We start from the raw sequence: 13817 nt of genomic DNA on the forward strand, positions 1-13817 counted from the left end.
CCCGCCTCAGCGATTTAGCGAAGCCCTAAGCAATTTTGTAAGACCCTGTCTGAAACTAAAAGTGAGATGTTTTTTAATTTTTTAAAAAATTAGAAAAGGGCTGGGGATGATGCTCAGTGGTTGATCCCCTCTGGGTTCAATCTCTGGCAACAACAACAACAAAAAATTTTTTTCAGTTTTCTATTTTATCTCTTTTATATGAGCTCCCCATTCCAAGTGAAGTCCAACCAAAATCAAATCAGGTTTTGATTTTTGCCTATAAACAGATTTGTTCTTATAGCTGTGACACTATTGGTCTTTTCCCACAATTCCAATAACATACAGATCACATCTACCTCATTTTATTAGTATCGTATATATGTTTGCACCTCAGACATTGTAAGTTTCTTTATAAGCCCAATTGGGTAACTTCTGTGAACATATAAATCAAGTTCCACATTGGCTGAATACACCATCATCAGTTGAGCAAAACAGTTAAAGTGGCCTCCGGGGAAACACAACTATATTACTGTCCCCCAAGAGAACTTGATTTTTAAAATTTTGCTTAGCTGAAATATATTGACTTAAGCCACTCAATTAATCTTTTTCTGCCCAAACTTATAATGTTCTCTCTCTCTCTCTCTCTCTCTCTCTCTCTCTCTCTCTCTCTCTCTCTCTCTCTCACACACACACACACACACACACATACACACACACACAAACACACACATACACAAACTCACTTACATACACACACACACAACCTATATATACATATTGATGATTATTCTAAACAATACTTTATTCTCTATCATAGCCCTTTATAGATAGGTCTTTACCTTCAAATTCAATAACTACATTTCATAGATTAGTTGTAAAAATGACCAAATGATCTGATAGCATTTTTTTTAAGTCTTACCATCAACACATAAATTGGGCATAACCCTTGAGCTTCCCTGTACCCATCTCCAACTGTGCCTTCTGCTGTCTGACTGTCCCATGTCAGCTGAACAGGTACCAGTGGAAAAGCTCACAGCCTTCCCAAGTGTCCGAGGGATCATTCTCCATCATTCTTTGCCCTCTTTTATCACTCTTTTTAGAAGCATCACTGAAAATGTATCATGTTTGTTAAATTGAAATTTTATAATGTCAATTCAACACTTTGGAATTTTTTTTTTTTTTTTTTTTTTGGTACAGGGATTGAATCCAGGGGAACTTAACCACTGAGCCACATCCCCAGTCCTTTCTTTTATTTAAAGACAGGGTCTTGCTGAATTACTTAGGGCCTCGCTAAGTTGCTAAGACTGGCTTTGAACTCACAATTCTCCTGCCACAACCTCTAGAGTCTCTGGGATTGCAGGCATGTGCCACCATGCCCAGTTGGAAAAACAATATTCACACTTTGCATTCAGGGCTTCTAAAAAGTAACCAATCCACTCATTATACAGATGAATATAGTAAGGACACATGGAAATAGTGTTTCAAGTCAGATATAAATACATGGTAGCCACTTAAGGATATTAGAAACTGAGGGTAATCATCTGAAATTTAGAAACATTCAAATCTTTACCGAAAGCAGGTTTGTACATGAACTCTAAATGGCATACAGTACTCCAGAAAAAGGTTTCACTCCACAGTTCTATGAAAAGGAATTGTATTTTCAAATCACATGAACTAATCAAACACATCTCAGTATCACTGGGAAAACTTAATGGCATGCCACCATATCACAGGCATTAAGCATAACAGAACCCATAGTTAATTTTCTGATAATCAAGCCAAAAAAGCCAAAATGGAGCAATATAAAAATGAAACAGAAAAAGACAAAGGTAAAGTTCCACCAAAAACACATTTATGATATCACTGAAATGACTTGAGAAACCAGTTAAACCCCTGGAGCTTTTTAAAAATTATTATATTTACAGGCAGGTCCTGTTACTAAAATGCCCTCCTGATTAGGTAGATAGATCAGACCTCTGCTATTTCTCCAAAGTTCCCTCCCCTGGAAACAGGAGTAATGATAGAGCAAACAATGTACAGAAAGGGCTAGCAAAAGTTCTCCATTGCAGCAACAGCTGGATGCGAATGGATGCGAAGGGAGAGTCCGTCTTTCCCAAAGCAATATCCAGGTGATCATTCCTCTGCCTCAGTCCCACTTTCCATCTCACCACAGTTGCAAAATGAAACTCAGCTTCCAACAAAGCTTTCACACTGTGCTGTTCCTCCATTCCTTTGCTCCAAATTTCTCCTTGATGGAAGCTTCCAGAATGAAAACACAACCTGTGCCCCTCAGATGGGTTTGATTTCAATCAACATTCGAGCCAAACAAACATCTTTGGTATGCAAATGTCTGTGCTCCTGAATAACATGAAATTATTCCTTTTCTTCCAGGAGGTTAAAGAAAATTGTGGATCTGTGAATGTGAACACACCTATGGTAAAGGTGAAGACATTGAGGGGCAGTGACTAAGGGAATCAAGTGAGCAGAAGAATTGGAACCCACAAAATCTGGGGGAAAGTTAATATTTCATGTTCTTTCATAAAGCAAGACTATTATGATCCTCATATGGAAGTATTTTGAAACTTTATAGCTAGAGAATATTAAAAGCATGTTTCATCTATAAATTTTCACAGGCAGAAAATCTTAGCAATATGATTTTTAAGTGGGAATTTTAAAATATCAAATAGAATTATGTACTAAGCTGAGGTGCTTGATTTTTTACATATTTTAAACCATATTACATTACATAATTAATCCCCTTTAAATTCATAAAATTCTCGTCTGCAGTATACAGAAGTTGGTATACAGATAAACTGCTTTTAAATGTAGTTGAAGGTTTGTGTAAGCATGTACAGTTAGGAGAATAAAGTTAGGTGATCAAACTATTGTTGGTAAGAAAGTAGAATAAACACTCTTGGTTTCCTTTGCTGTTGCCCATTTTAACTTAGGAGTCCCTGGCTCCTGTTAACAGGAACAACTGCAGTCTATTTTTAAGTAATGAATAATTTGCTTACAGGAGACTGTCGATGGGTACATGGATATGTATGTGGGTAGAGAAGAAATGAAATACATTTTCTGATATTTATTTTCATCTTTAATTATTCTCCTAAGTTTTTTTTCCTTAATCAGTGGCAGAAGTGAATGTGAGCAAGGAGACTTTAAACCAACCTTGATTTGACCAGGTAAGGGTCGCATGCTACTGTCAGACCTTTGCAATTCCTATGAACTCCAAAATATGAAATGAAAGGAAGGCCTATTTACCTGCTCCCTAGAGATTAAGTCCTTACTAGTACTTAAAAAAGATGCAAACATGTTGGTGTTCAGAAAAATTCTAGAACCTTCTTACAGAGGAAATAATAAGTAAAATGATTCCTTCAAGATAACAAAAGGTACATCAACTAACATTATGTTGATACCATTATGAAAACACAAATAAGCTCTGTTTTAAAAATCTCTCAAAAAATGCGGGTGGCAATGGTTTGATTAGTGATGTATCTGAATATGTCGTCCAACAAGTAGGAAGAGCAACCCAGCCATCAGAGAAAAAAAAATCCCAGCTGGAGCCAGGAAAAATGACCAGCCATACAGGACGGAAGGGGTGAACTCCAAGCAGTCTTTCATTTTCATGCTCGTATAGCTATCCATGTCGGCCACTGCCTGGACCCAGATGACATACAGCAACACCACCAGTGAAAACAGGACACCTGGGAAGGACAAAACAAACACTGTCACTTTCTGAACTTGTTGCCGCAGAAATACTGCATGAAACCCATCCATCACTTGAGGCTCTGCCTCTGCAGGTATCACTAGCTGCCTCACATATGGGATGATGTACTCGTAGTAGGCTCACCCTTCACCTTCGATTTTCAGAGTCTTGTGGGAAAGCCTAATTCAGCAGATGAATAATAGTCACTGCTGATGTGCATTTATCAGTACTTACCACAAGCCAGACGTGTGTTGCCTGTTTGAAAACTTCAGAGTCCAAATCCCAGTCCTTGTGGGATGGCATTCTAACGCTTGTTGGTTCTTTTATTGTATGCCTGGTTTAGGATGAGCACTGCAATACATTCTCTCTCTTAATTTATACAATAAAACAGTGAAATATGTACCATTACTCCCTGTTCCCATTTTTAAGAATACACAGACCCAGATGGTGGTTTTCAGAGCTAGTTTTCAGCCCAGGTCTTTCTGATTGTAGTTATACCATCATAACCCAGCTATCGAGAGATGCAATTAATTAGGGCCATGAAAGTAGAAGCCAAGATGGGTGCCAGACAAAGAAAGAGAAGAAAGTGCTGAACACAGAGAGAAGAACATCCATGATTCTTTAAAACATGAAATGTACATACTTCTGGGCACGGCGGCACATGCCTGTAATCCCAGTAGCTTGGAAGGCTGAGGCAGGGCGATTGAGAGTTCAAAGCCAGCCTCAGCAACTTTGTGAGATCTGAAGGAACTTTGTGAGGCCCTGTCTCAAAATCAAAAGGGCTGGGGATGTGACTCAGTAGTTAAGCACCCCAGGCTTCAATTTCCAGTAAAAAAAAAAAAAAAAAATACATACTGAAGATTGATTGCACCATTTTCAAATAGTGTCTTGAAAGTTTGAGGGAGGGTTGATGATAAATATTCTGAGGAATATAAAACCCTAGGTTCAAGATCAAGAGCCTTATGAAATGGAAGGAAGGAAATCAGGAAGGAAGGAAGGGAGGGAGGGAGGGAGAGAGATGGTAATAGAAGCCAACATAACAATTTATCAACAACTTCCATGTAACTATAATACACCAGGCAAAACCATACTTGGTTTTGAGAGTAGAGAAAGTATTACACGCTGAACCATTGACCTTGACATGTGATATCACAGACAGTTTTGTGAACTCTGAAGTTGGAAGAATACCTCTTAGCCATATAATTTTCAAGTAACTGTTACTATAATTACCAGAGGAGAATAACACCTCTGCACCAAGCTACAGACTACAGAGAGTCACTTATGCTGATTTCCTACCAAGTGAAAACTCCACACATAAGACACACAGCCTAGGGATTCAGATGTGTCCCAAAGCAAAATATATTTGAAGGCAAATGTTATTTGTCCAAAAGTCCCAACTCGAACATGCTAAGGATTATTACACTCATTGAATTACTCAGCCAAACCAATAGGTATTTCTGTCACTGTGACAAAATGCCCGAGACAATCAGTTTATAAGAATAAATTGTTCTGGCTCATGGTTTCAGAAGTTCAAGTCCATGCTTGCTTGGACTTCTATCAATAAGCCTCCCTCCCTCCCTTCCTTCCTCCCTCCCTTCCTTCCTTCCTTCCTGATTTCCTTCCTTCCATTTCATAAGGCTCTTGATCTTGATCTTGAACCTTGAACCTTTATATTCCTCAGAATATTTATCGTCAACCCCTTCCTCAAACTTTCAAGACACTATTTGAAAATAGTGCAATCAATCTTCAGTATGTATTTTTTTTTCTGGAAATTGAACCCTGGGGTGCTTAACCACTGAGTCATATCCCCCAACATCTGTTGCTGTTGTATCTTCAGTGAAGCAGAAGATCATGGCAAAAGTGTGTGGCAAAGAAAAAAGGCTCAGCTCATGGTGGCCAGGAGGCAAAAACAGGGAATGGGCCAGGGTCCCAATATCGCCTCCAGGGACCCCCCATTCTGAGGAATCCTCCCATTAGACCCCACCTCCTAAAAGTTCTACCACTTCTCAGTAGCACCACAGGCTGCCAATCAAACTTCTATTACATGGCCTTTAGGGGCATTGCACATCCAAACTCTAGGGGGTATAAAATCTCCATGTTCTAATGCTAATATGTCTCAAAAGTAATGCAACTCTGCTACTCAGAGCAGAAACAGAGGCTTACTGATAGAAGAGATCAGCTTTTAAGAGCCTGGCCATCTATCACACTTTGCATATTAATTGCATTCCTACTGTACTGTGGATGCCTCACCCCAACTGAGCGATCAATTTTATAAAGAATCTTGAGGCCTTAACACAGAAGAAAGGTTCATAAATATGTTTTGGTGTGCCAGTCCTAGAGCTTAAACTTTTCTCATAATCAGGATACCAGGTACAGAGCAAGGAGGAATCAGCATAGATGCTTCACTAATAAGAAACATCTTTCACATAGTAATCTCCAGTGTGCATGCAACTACTGGTGCACAGATCAGAAAGAGAAAGCCACTGAACAACAAGTATCTCACAAAGAAATAGTAAAGTCATAGATGTCAGCAGACCAATTCCTTAGAAAGCTGTACAGCAGATTTTGACAATATGGCCATGCTGTGTGCAGTCTAGTGACTCTGCCTTCCAATACATTTTCCAGCAAATACATACACACTGTTCTCTGATAAGTGAAGGTCTGGCTTAGTTATTTGCAAAATATCTTTTGGCTTATGCAAACACCGTGCACACCTTAGTGTTGTGGTTTTTATCTTTTTTACATGATGTGAATCTCATGCTTTCATATATCTTATGATAAAGGGAAATCGCCCTTGTGAAAAGCCAGTAGCTCTATACACATCAAAAGTTGTAAAACTCAACTCAATTAAGATGATTAAAAGTGTATTGCGGGTAATCACATAGATGATTCTTAATAATGAAGAATTAACTTATATTTAAACATTGTCATTATTTGAGAAGGAATCAAATTAGAAAAGCATTGAAGAATAGTCATTTCTATTACAACAGCCTTTAACTTGTTTACTAATTGAAGATGCAGTCCATTTAATTTGTATCAAATCAGTTTATGATTATATCTCACCCATGGGGTAAAGTAGTCAGTGCCTCCCTACCCATTAAATGACAAGTGGTGCTTGTGGTATGTGTGTATATGTGTGCATGTGAGTGTGTGTGTTGAGAAAGAGAGAGAGAGAGAGAGAGATGGAAAACGAGCTAACCAACATTGGTAAAGTGTTTACACCAAAGGGCAAAGGTTTAGCTGATAATGCAGCAAGAATTTATCACAGGGCCTTACATGAGGTCTGCGGCCAAGACAAGAGGCAGAGGCTACTATTTATAGCTGCACTGATACAGAAATAAATGCTTTAAAACTAATTCGCGTCATGTGTCCTATCACCGGAAAATTCAGTTACAAATTTGAAAGGGATGGAAAGCTAGAATAAGCCCTATGGCATTGGACTAAAATTGAATATATCAGTGTGAATTCATGATTTCCATTGGATGAATGGATAGAGAGTGATGGATGGATGGATGGATGGATAGATTAGACAGGAGAGAAGCAAATGTAGAAGCAAAAGTGTCTATGTGTTTCTTTTAAAACATGCATGTCTAATATGTTCTGGCTCTGTTCCCTGAGAGGGTCTAAAAGCATCATCACCAGTAGCATGGGTATACCAAGTGTCCAGACCTTGACTTCTCAAGGAAATAACTGAAGCCAGGCTATGTCAAGATGTGCACAATGATGCTGGACATCTTGTAATATCAGAAAGTAAAAACGTGTTGGAAGAAAGATGGATGGGAGGTGTTTCCCCAAAGCTCCTGGGTGAACACAGGAGTGTTCAGAGGTGAAATGATTGGATTGTGAGACCTATAGCCCACTCAGTCCCTCCTAGCTTGACAGGACTACTGCGTGGGAGGTGACTTAAGCAAGTGGGGCGGGGGGTGACTGGAGGAAGCAGGTCACTGGGGGTGTGCCCTGGAAGGGTTCATCTTCCTGGTGGCCCCTTCTCCTTCCTCTTTCTGCTTCCTGGCCATCATGAATGAGCAACCTCCCGTCACCACCCTTTCTACCATGATGTTCTTCCTCACCTCAGGCCCAGGGCAATGGAGTAAGCCAACCAGGGATTCAACCTCTGAAAGTGTGAGCCCAAAATAAACTTCTCCTCCTCTCCAGTGTCTCTGTCAGTTATTTTGACAACAGCATCAAAATGCTGGTTAACATAGAGGTGTTTCTAGTAGCCAGTTTGATGGGGCCTCCTATAGCCCAAACTGAGACAATGATCATCAAATACTGCCACATTATATCTTATTGAATAAAATAGGAAGCCACAGAAATATAAACAGATTAGTGAATAAATAAATGCAGAGAAGGGAAAGCTATCCCTAATAGTAGTAAACCAAATGATGAATGTAGAAGAAATGGAAGAATTAGAGATCACCACTTGGCATTCATTTAATAACTCAGACAAGAAACTAAAAGGGACCTAAAACAGGAGTTGAATTTGGATAGAATAAAAAGATATTTACATAGGCTCAGAATTTCTCTCCACAAAATACTTGCTAGTTGTAAAGGGGGATATATTAACTTTATCCTAAAGAAATGCAGTGAATTACCACCATATTCAAGTGATCAAAGTTAACATCACCAGGGCTGTGACAAATCAACATCACATGTCACTCGATGGACTGCATTGGGGAGAACACAGCACCACTGCAAAGATAGTGTACCCCAAAATGCAAAGCCCAATTTCAGTCACAAAGAAACAGCAAACACCCAAATTCAAGATCATCCTACAAAATCAAAGACCTTTATTTTTTCAAGTGTCAAGGTCATAAAGGCCACTGAAGGACTTGCTCTGGTTTGGTGGAGACTCCAGTGACATAACAAGGAAAGATAATCCACAATTCAGGATTAGATCCTTCTGCAACAAAGACATTGATGGGACATTAGCAAAACTCAAATGGAGACTCTGGGTGAAAGGATTTGCAGTTTTGATGTTAATCTGGAGATAGTCTTCATCAAGCCCAAATGAATGACTTGAAAGCAAAAGTGTGGCAGAAGTTTGTGGCCTTGTAGGTTGGGAGGAAGATAGAGGAGGGGGAGACGGGGAGGAGGGGAATGAGGGTGTGTATCCACCCAGCAGTACCTGTCTCCCTTTGGTGGGACAGCGTGACTATTAATGGGCAGTAACAGCCTTGATTTGGTCCACCTACCAGGTACAATGTCCCCACTGGGACAAAATAGAAGACTATTATTCCTTGATATCTCTTAAGACTCTCATTTATATAAATAGAAACAATAACTGGCTTAAGGAACAGATAAGTTACATTTCCAACTCATTTGCCCCAGTGATTTTTAGCAGGAATAGAAATTATTGCTAATATTTAGGTAGCAATTTGTTTTTAAATAATATTATTCTTAAATTTTATCATATATTTTAAAAGCACAAATTTATTTACAATTAAATTTTATGATACTATTTTTTTAAAGTCCAATTTTAAAATTCATGAAATAGGTCACTGGAAGCAGAATCAATACTTGACACCAGGGGCTGGGGTTGTGCTCTGTGGTAGAACACTTGCCTGGCACATGTGAGGCACTGGGTTCGATCCTTAGCACCACATAAAAATAAAACACGGTACTGTGTCCATCTACAACTAATAAAAAAAAGTAACATGTTGAAAAAAAAAATGTGACACCAAAGCCCAAGAAGATTTATGATCATAATAAAACCAGGGGTGAATAATTGGCACAAAGAGAACACTGAGTCTCTTATTGGTACCATGCGGAAAAATCATTCAAACTTAGGAATTTGCATGGATTATCTCACAAAGTTAAAAAATTTTCCCAAAGGAACTCTTTTTTGAGACAATGGACATATAAAATTACATCACAAATAGACATAGGAATGTAATTGAACTATGAAAACAAAATATAAAATATACATAAACGGCATATGATAATCACCATATGGAACAAAAACATGAGAATTACCCCAAGTCCAGGTCAAATACTGAGAAATAAAAGTGTGCCTCCTTAATATTTCACAAAAACAAGGACATAAAATAATGCATGCTGTAAAAATCTTTTTTACTGCTTTTATAAAAAAAAAAAAACAGATTTAAAAATATTTTCCCTTGGGGGAAAATTAACCACAGAAATGAAACTTTTCTTCCAAAAAAAAAAAAAAAATAGGCAAATGGAACTTCTTTATTCTTGTCTTGTACAGACATGCTTTTGTTTTAAAGAGAGAGTGTTTTAAATTTATTTAAGAATGATAAACTTGATCTTGAACCATTTGGATATAACTAAACTTTCTCTAAATGTGATTTAGATTAAATCAAAGGCAGTGATCAGCTGCTTGGGGAAGAAGCATCAATTCGAGCCTCTTCTTTGGCTTCCAGACAAATACAGTGGCAACTCATGTCAACTTCCAATAGGCTTAAGAAAGGCCATTGGATGTTGTAATAAAAAAAAAAATGTGTTATAAACGAAGTGAAGGTGGAAAGAAATTTAGAATTAGAAAATGGTCTTTACTTGGAGGGTGCAACCACACTAGACACAGGATGTGATCCAGCAAGCGCATCCACATAGAAGTATGAAGTAAACATCATACAATCCGGAGATGATAGCATCAGCTTACTCATTGAGGCTATTTTCAGAAGATGAGAATGAGGTCTTCTCTGATTAGTTGTCCACCAGGGTCACACATTTCTCCTGTGGCACATCTTAGACTAGAACTCGAAGGCAGGTGTGGCCGTTAGGATGGAGACATTCACGACCTCCCAGCAATAGGGAAAAAATAAGGAGGCAGTGGCGGGGGCGGCAGGTAAAATTTTAGGTGGAAATGCTGGTGAGCTAGCAGGGGAGTTTGTGTTAAGTACAGAGACAAAGACAAAATCTGGGGGTGTGAGAATGTCAAGGAGAGCAGCCTTAGTAGAGTGGTGAACTTTTAGCTAAGAGAAAAATTGTAAGGGATGTGTTTGCTCTAATTTTCTAAGAAGAAGCATAGCAATTCATTAAGCATGGTAATCATGGCTGGGTGTAGTGGTGCACGCCTGTAATCCCAGCCACTCAAGTACACAGGCAGGAGGATCACAAGTTCAAAGCCAGCCTCAGCGGCTGAGCAAGGCTGAGCAAGGTTGAGCAAGGCCCTGAGCAACTTAAGGAGAGCCTGTCTCTAAATAAACAATTTAAAAGGGGGGTGGGGATGTGGCTCCGTGGTTAAGTGCCCCTGGGTTTAATCCTCAGTACTAAAAAAAAAAAAAAAAAAAAATCAGAGGAGCAGTGATCATGAATGCTTTTCCTACATCTGCGTGCTGGACACTGAACAGCCAACTAACAACATGCCTGTGGGGAGGTTTTGCAGGTTTTAATCTTTCTCATATGAGCACTCATTCAATGAGCCTATTCTTGATATTTGAAGGTATTATATTAAACCCCAATAGTCGGAAGGTTTTTCTAATGGGTGAAGACATTCCCATCTCTTGTCTCTCTTTCTTATTCATTTAATTGATGTATGTTTTATAGAGTAAAATGTACATATTCCCAGTGTGTGATTTGATAAATTTTGACAAATGTAAACACCAGTGTAGTCCCAACCCACTAACAATGTACTCCTCACTCAGAGAGGTCCTGTATGCCCATCATTTCCCCACCCACCAAAGCCTCTATCACAATGGCTTAGTTTTGCCCTTACAACATCCTGTAAGTGAAATCATAATGATATACTGCCTGATGCTTTCAGCTTTTTTACTCACCATAACGACTGAGAATTCATCTGTGCCTTGGAGGTGCTACTCCATTGCCTGAGTACATCCCAACTTGTCTATCTGGTCATCTTCTGATGAACAATTGAGTTGCTTCTTGATTTCAACTATTAAGAATTAAGCAACTAGGGATATGTTGCTTTGCTATGTTCTAAAATATATAGAGAGTTTTGAAATGATGGACAGCATTTGCTTAGACAAATAGTTTTTTTTTTTTTTAATTGCACTAAGAACACCAGGTCCTACTGATAGAGTAGGTAGAGACCTGAAGTCCACATGCTAAAGGTCCTTCCCTTCTCTTCAATGAGACTTGCTAAAGCTGACTGAGAACACAGTTCTTTTAAAAATTGCCTTAATTATCTTCCCTCAAACAACAGTTTTCCAAACAAAACTTTTGACAGTTGCTTAAAAGCACTCAGAGTGATTAAGTTTTCCAAGTGCCTGAGACACAAGGATTGTTTTGTGACTGGTTGTTTTTAGTCCCTTCATTCATTTTAAAACTTTCATTATTACTGGAAACATTTTAAAATGACATGTAAATGAACATCATGCAGCTTAAGTATAAAATGCACACTGTCAACAGGTCTCAACCTGGGAACACAACATCACTCACTCTCTCACCATTTTTTTTCCTGGACTCCCTTGGAAAGAGAAGTGACTCTCAAAATACTTGGGGACCCTCAATTAGGGGACTAAAAAGGAGAAGAAGCTGGCTTTGTGAAGACCGGCAGGCGGCTTCACCTCCCGGGAGTGCTCCTTCACACTATGCCCTGGGGCCCATGGGGATTATTGGATTTGAGTCCTGCATTCAGGAAAGACTCCCAATTAGACTTTGGATGATATCTGCAAATGATATTCTATAACAGTCCCCTATTACCTGTGGTTTTGTTTTCAATGGTTTCAGATTCCCAGGGTCAACTGTAGGCCAAACATATTGAATTGAAAATTCTAGAAATAACTAATTCATAAATTTTAAATGACTTTTATTACAGTATATTGTTGCAATTGTTCCATTTTATTTGGTAGTTATTGCTCTCAATTTCTTACTGTGCTTAACCCATTATGCCTCAGGTTTTTAATTTTATAAATATTTCAATAAAATTAACACAGGAGCATTAATATAGGTTGGAAATGTTAATCTAGAACATATATATTATTATGTTAATTAACATTAATTATCATTACAATTATTAATTACATAATTATATTATCATTATTGTATAATTATATTATATACTATATGTAAGTGTTTTAGATGTTCCACATCTGTAACAATGGGACAAAATGGGTTAATTTAGAAATTAAACTTTATCATCAGGACACATGCATAGGAAAAAAAAAACATATTATGTATAGTTTTCAGGAATTCATGGGCCATCTTAAAATATACTCCCTGAGCGTGGCAGGAGACTATCACATATAGGATCATTTCACCTATGCATTTTTTTTTAAGTATAGAGCATTAAGTAATTAAATACAAGCACTTTTAAAATGCCAAGTATTTGCAAGCCTGTTTTCCCCTTTTATGTGCTAGAAACCTTAAGAATTGTGGTGCTTGAGGCCTTTCTCAGTCCCCAGGAGGACCCAGGTATCATACTAGCAAAGGATGGGGATCCAGCAGGCTGACTTGCTCTCAGAGCCGGATCCCAAGGTCCAGCACGTACACTTCTCTCTACATGTTAGATAAAGAAAAAGGGGGAATGCCAATTCTACATTTGTTAAAACGTAAAACTTATCATCATATTGTAACATATATCCAAAGCAATCTCATAATTACTGCATTCATTAAAGAATGAGATAGTTTTTCTGGGAAAATAAGCTCAATTTTTAAAAAATAGTTTGGATTGTGTTTTGTAACAATTAGTTCTTTCTTCTTTACATTAATAGGCTATTGTTTTCTCTTATACTAAGCTTATGCTCATTCTGATGTATCATATTTCAGAAAAATGTAGAACAACTAATGCTTCCCTCCATTCTTCAGTTTCTCAGAACTTGTTTCCTGCTGATTTTTCTCCAATTGTCTGAGACAACTGTAATCCCTTACATAGTAATATCATGGTTACACCTATCTGATTTCCCAATATTCCCTGCTACACATTCCAAATTCATTAATTTGAATTTTCCACACCACCTTTCAAATTCATTAATTGCCTCTTCTCTTTCATTTTTCCAGACTCGTATTTTTGAACCCACATAAAGCATATTGGATTTCCCAAACATTTCTGACTTTCTTAGGTTGGCATGATAATTGTCAGCATTATTCATCTGTATACTCAATACTCTGTTCTCTATTGACAATTATGATCCTGAGGTTTTATGCATCCTTACAATTAGGATTTAACCTGGAAAGCAGGGTTTCATTGAATGTTATTACTCACAGT

At 38.1% G+C, this 13817-nt stretch overlaps 1 protein-coding gene across 2 annotated transcripts in view; it reads right to left on the minus strand.

Moving 5' to 3' along the window:
* Positions 1 to 1616: 1616 nt before the first annotated feature.
* Positions 1617 to 13817, minus strand: part of Tmem182 (transmembrane protein 182) — a 68892-nt gene continuing 56691 nt past the window's right edge. For both annotated transcript variants that reach the window (XM_027951797.2, XM_027951796.2), the window contains one exon: positions 1617 to 3683. In XM_027951797.2, coding sequence (XP_027807598.2) covers positions 3463 to 3683 — 221 coding nt within the window. In that variant the 3' untranslated portion in view covers positions 1617 to 3462. The remainder of the gene's footprint in view (positions 3684 to 13817) is intronic.

This window comes from Marmota flaviventris, chromosome 14 (genome assembly GCF_047511675.1).
Source record: "Marmota flaviventris isolate mMarFla1 chromosome 14, mMarFla1.hap1, whole genome shotgun sequence".
NCBI classification, from domain to species: Eukaryota; Metazoa; Chordata; class Mammalia; order Rodentia; family Sciuridae; genus Marmota; species Marmota flaviventris.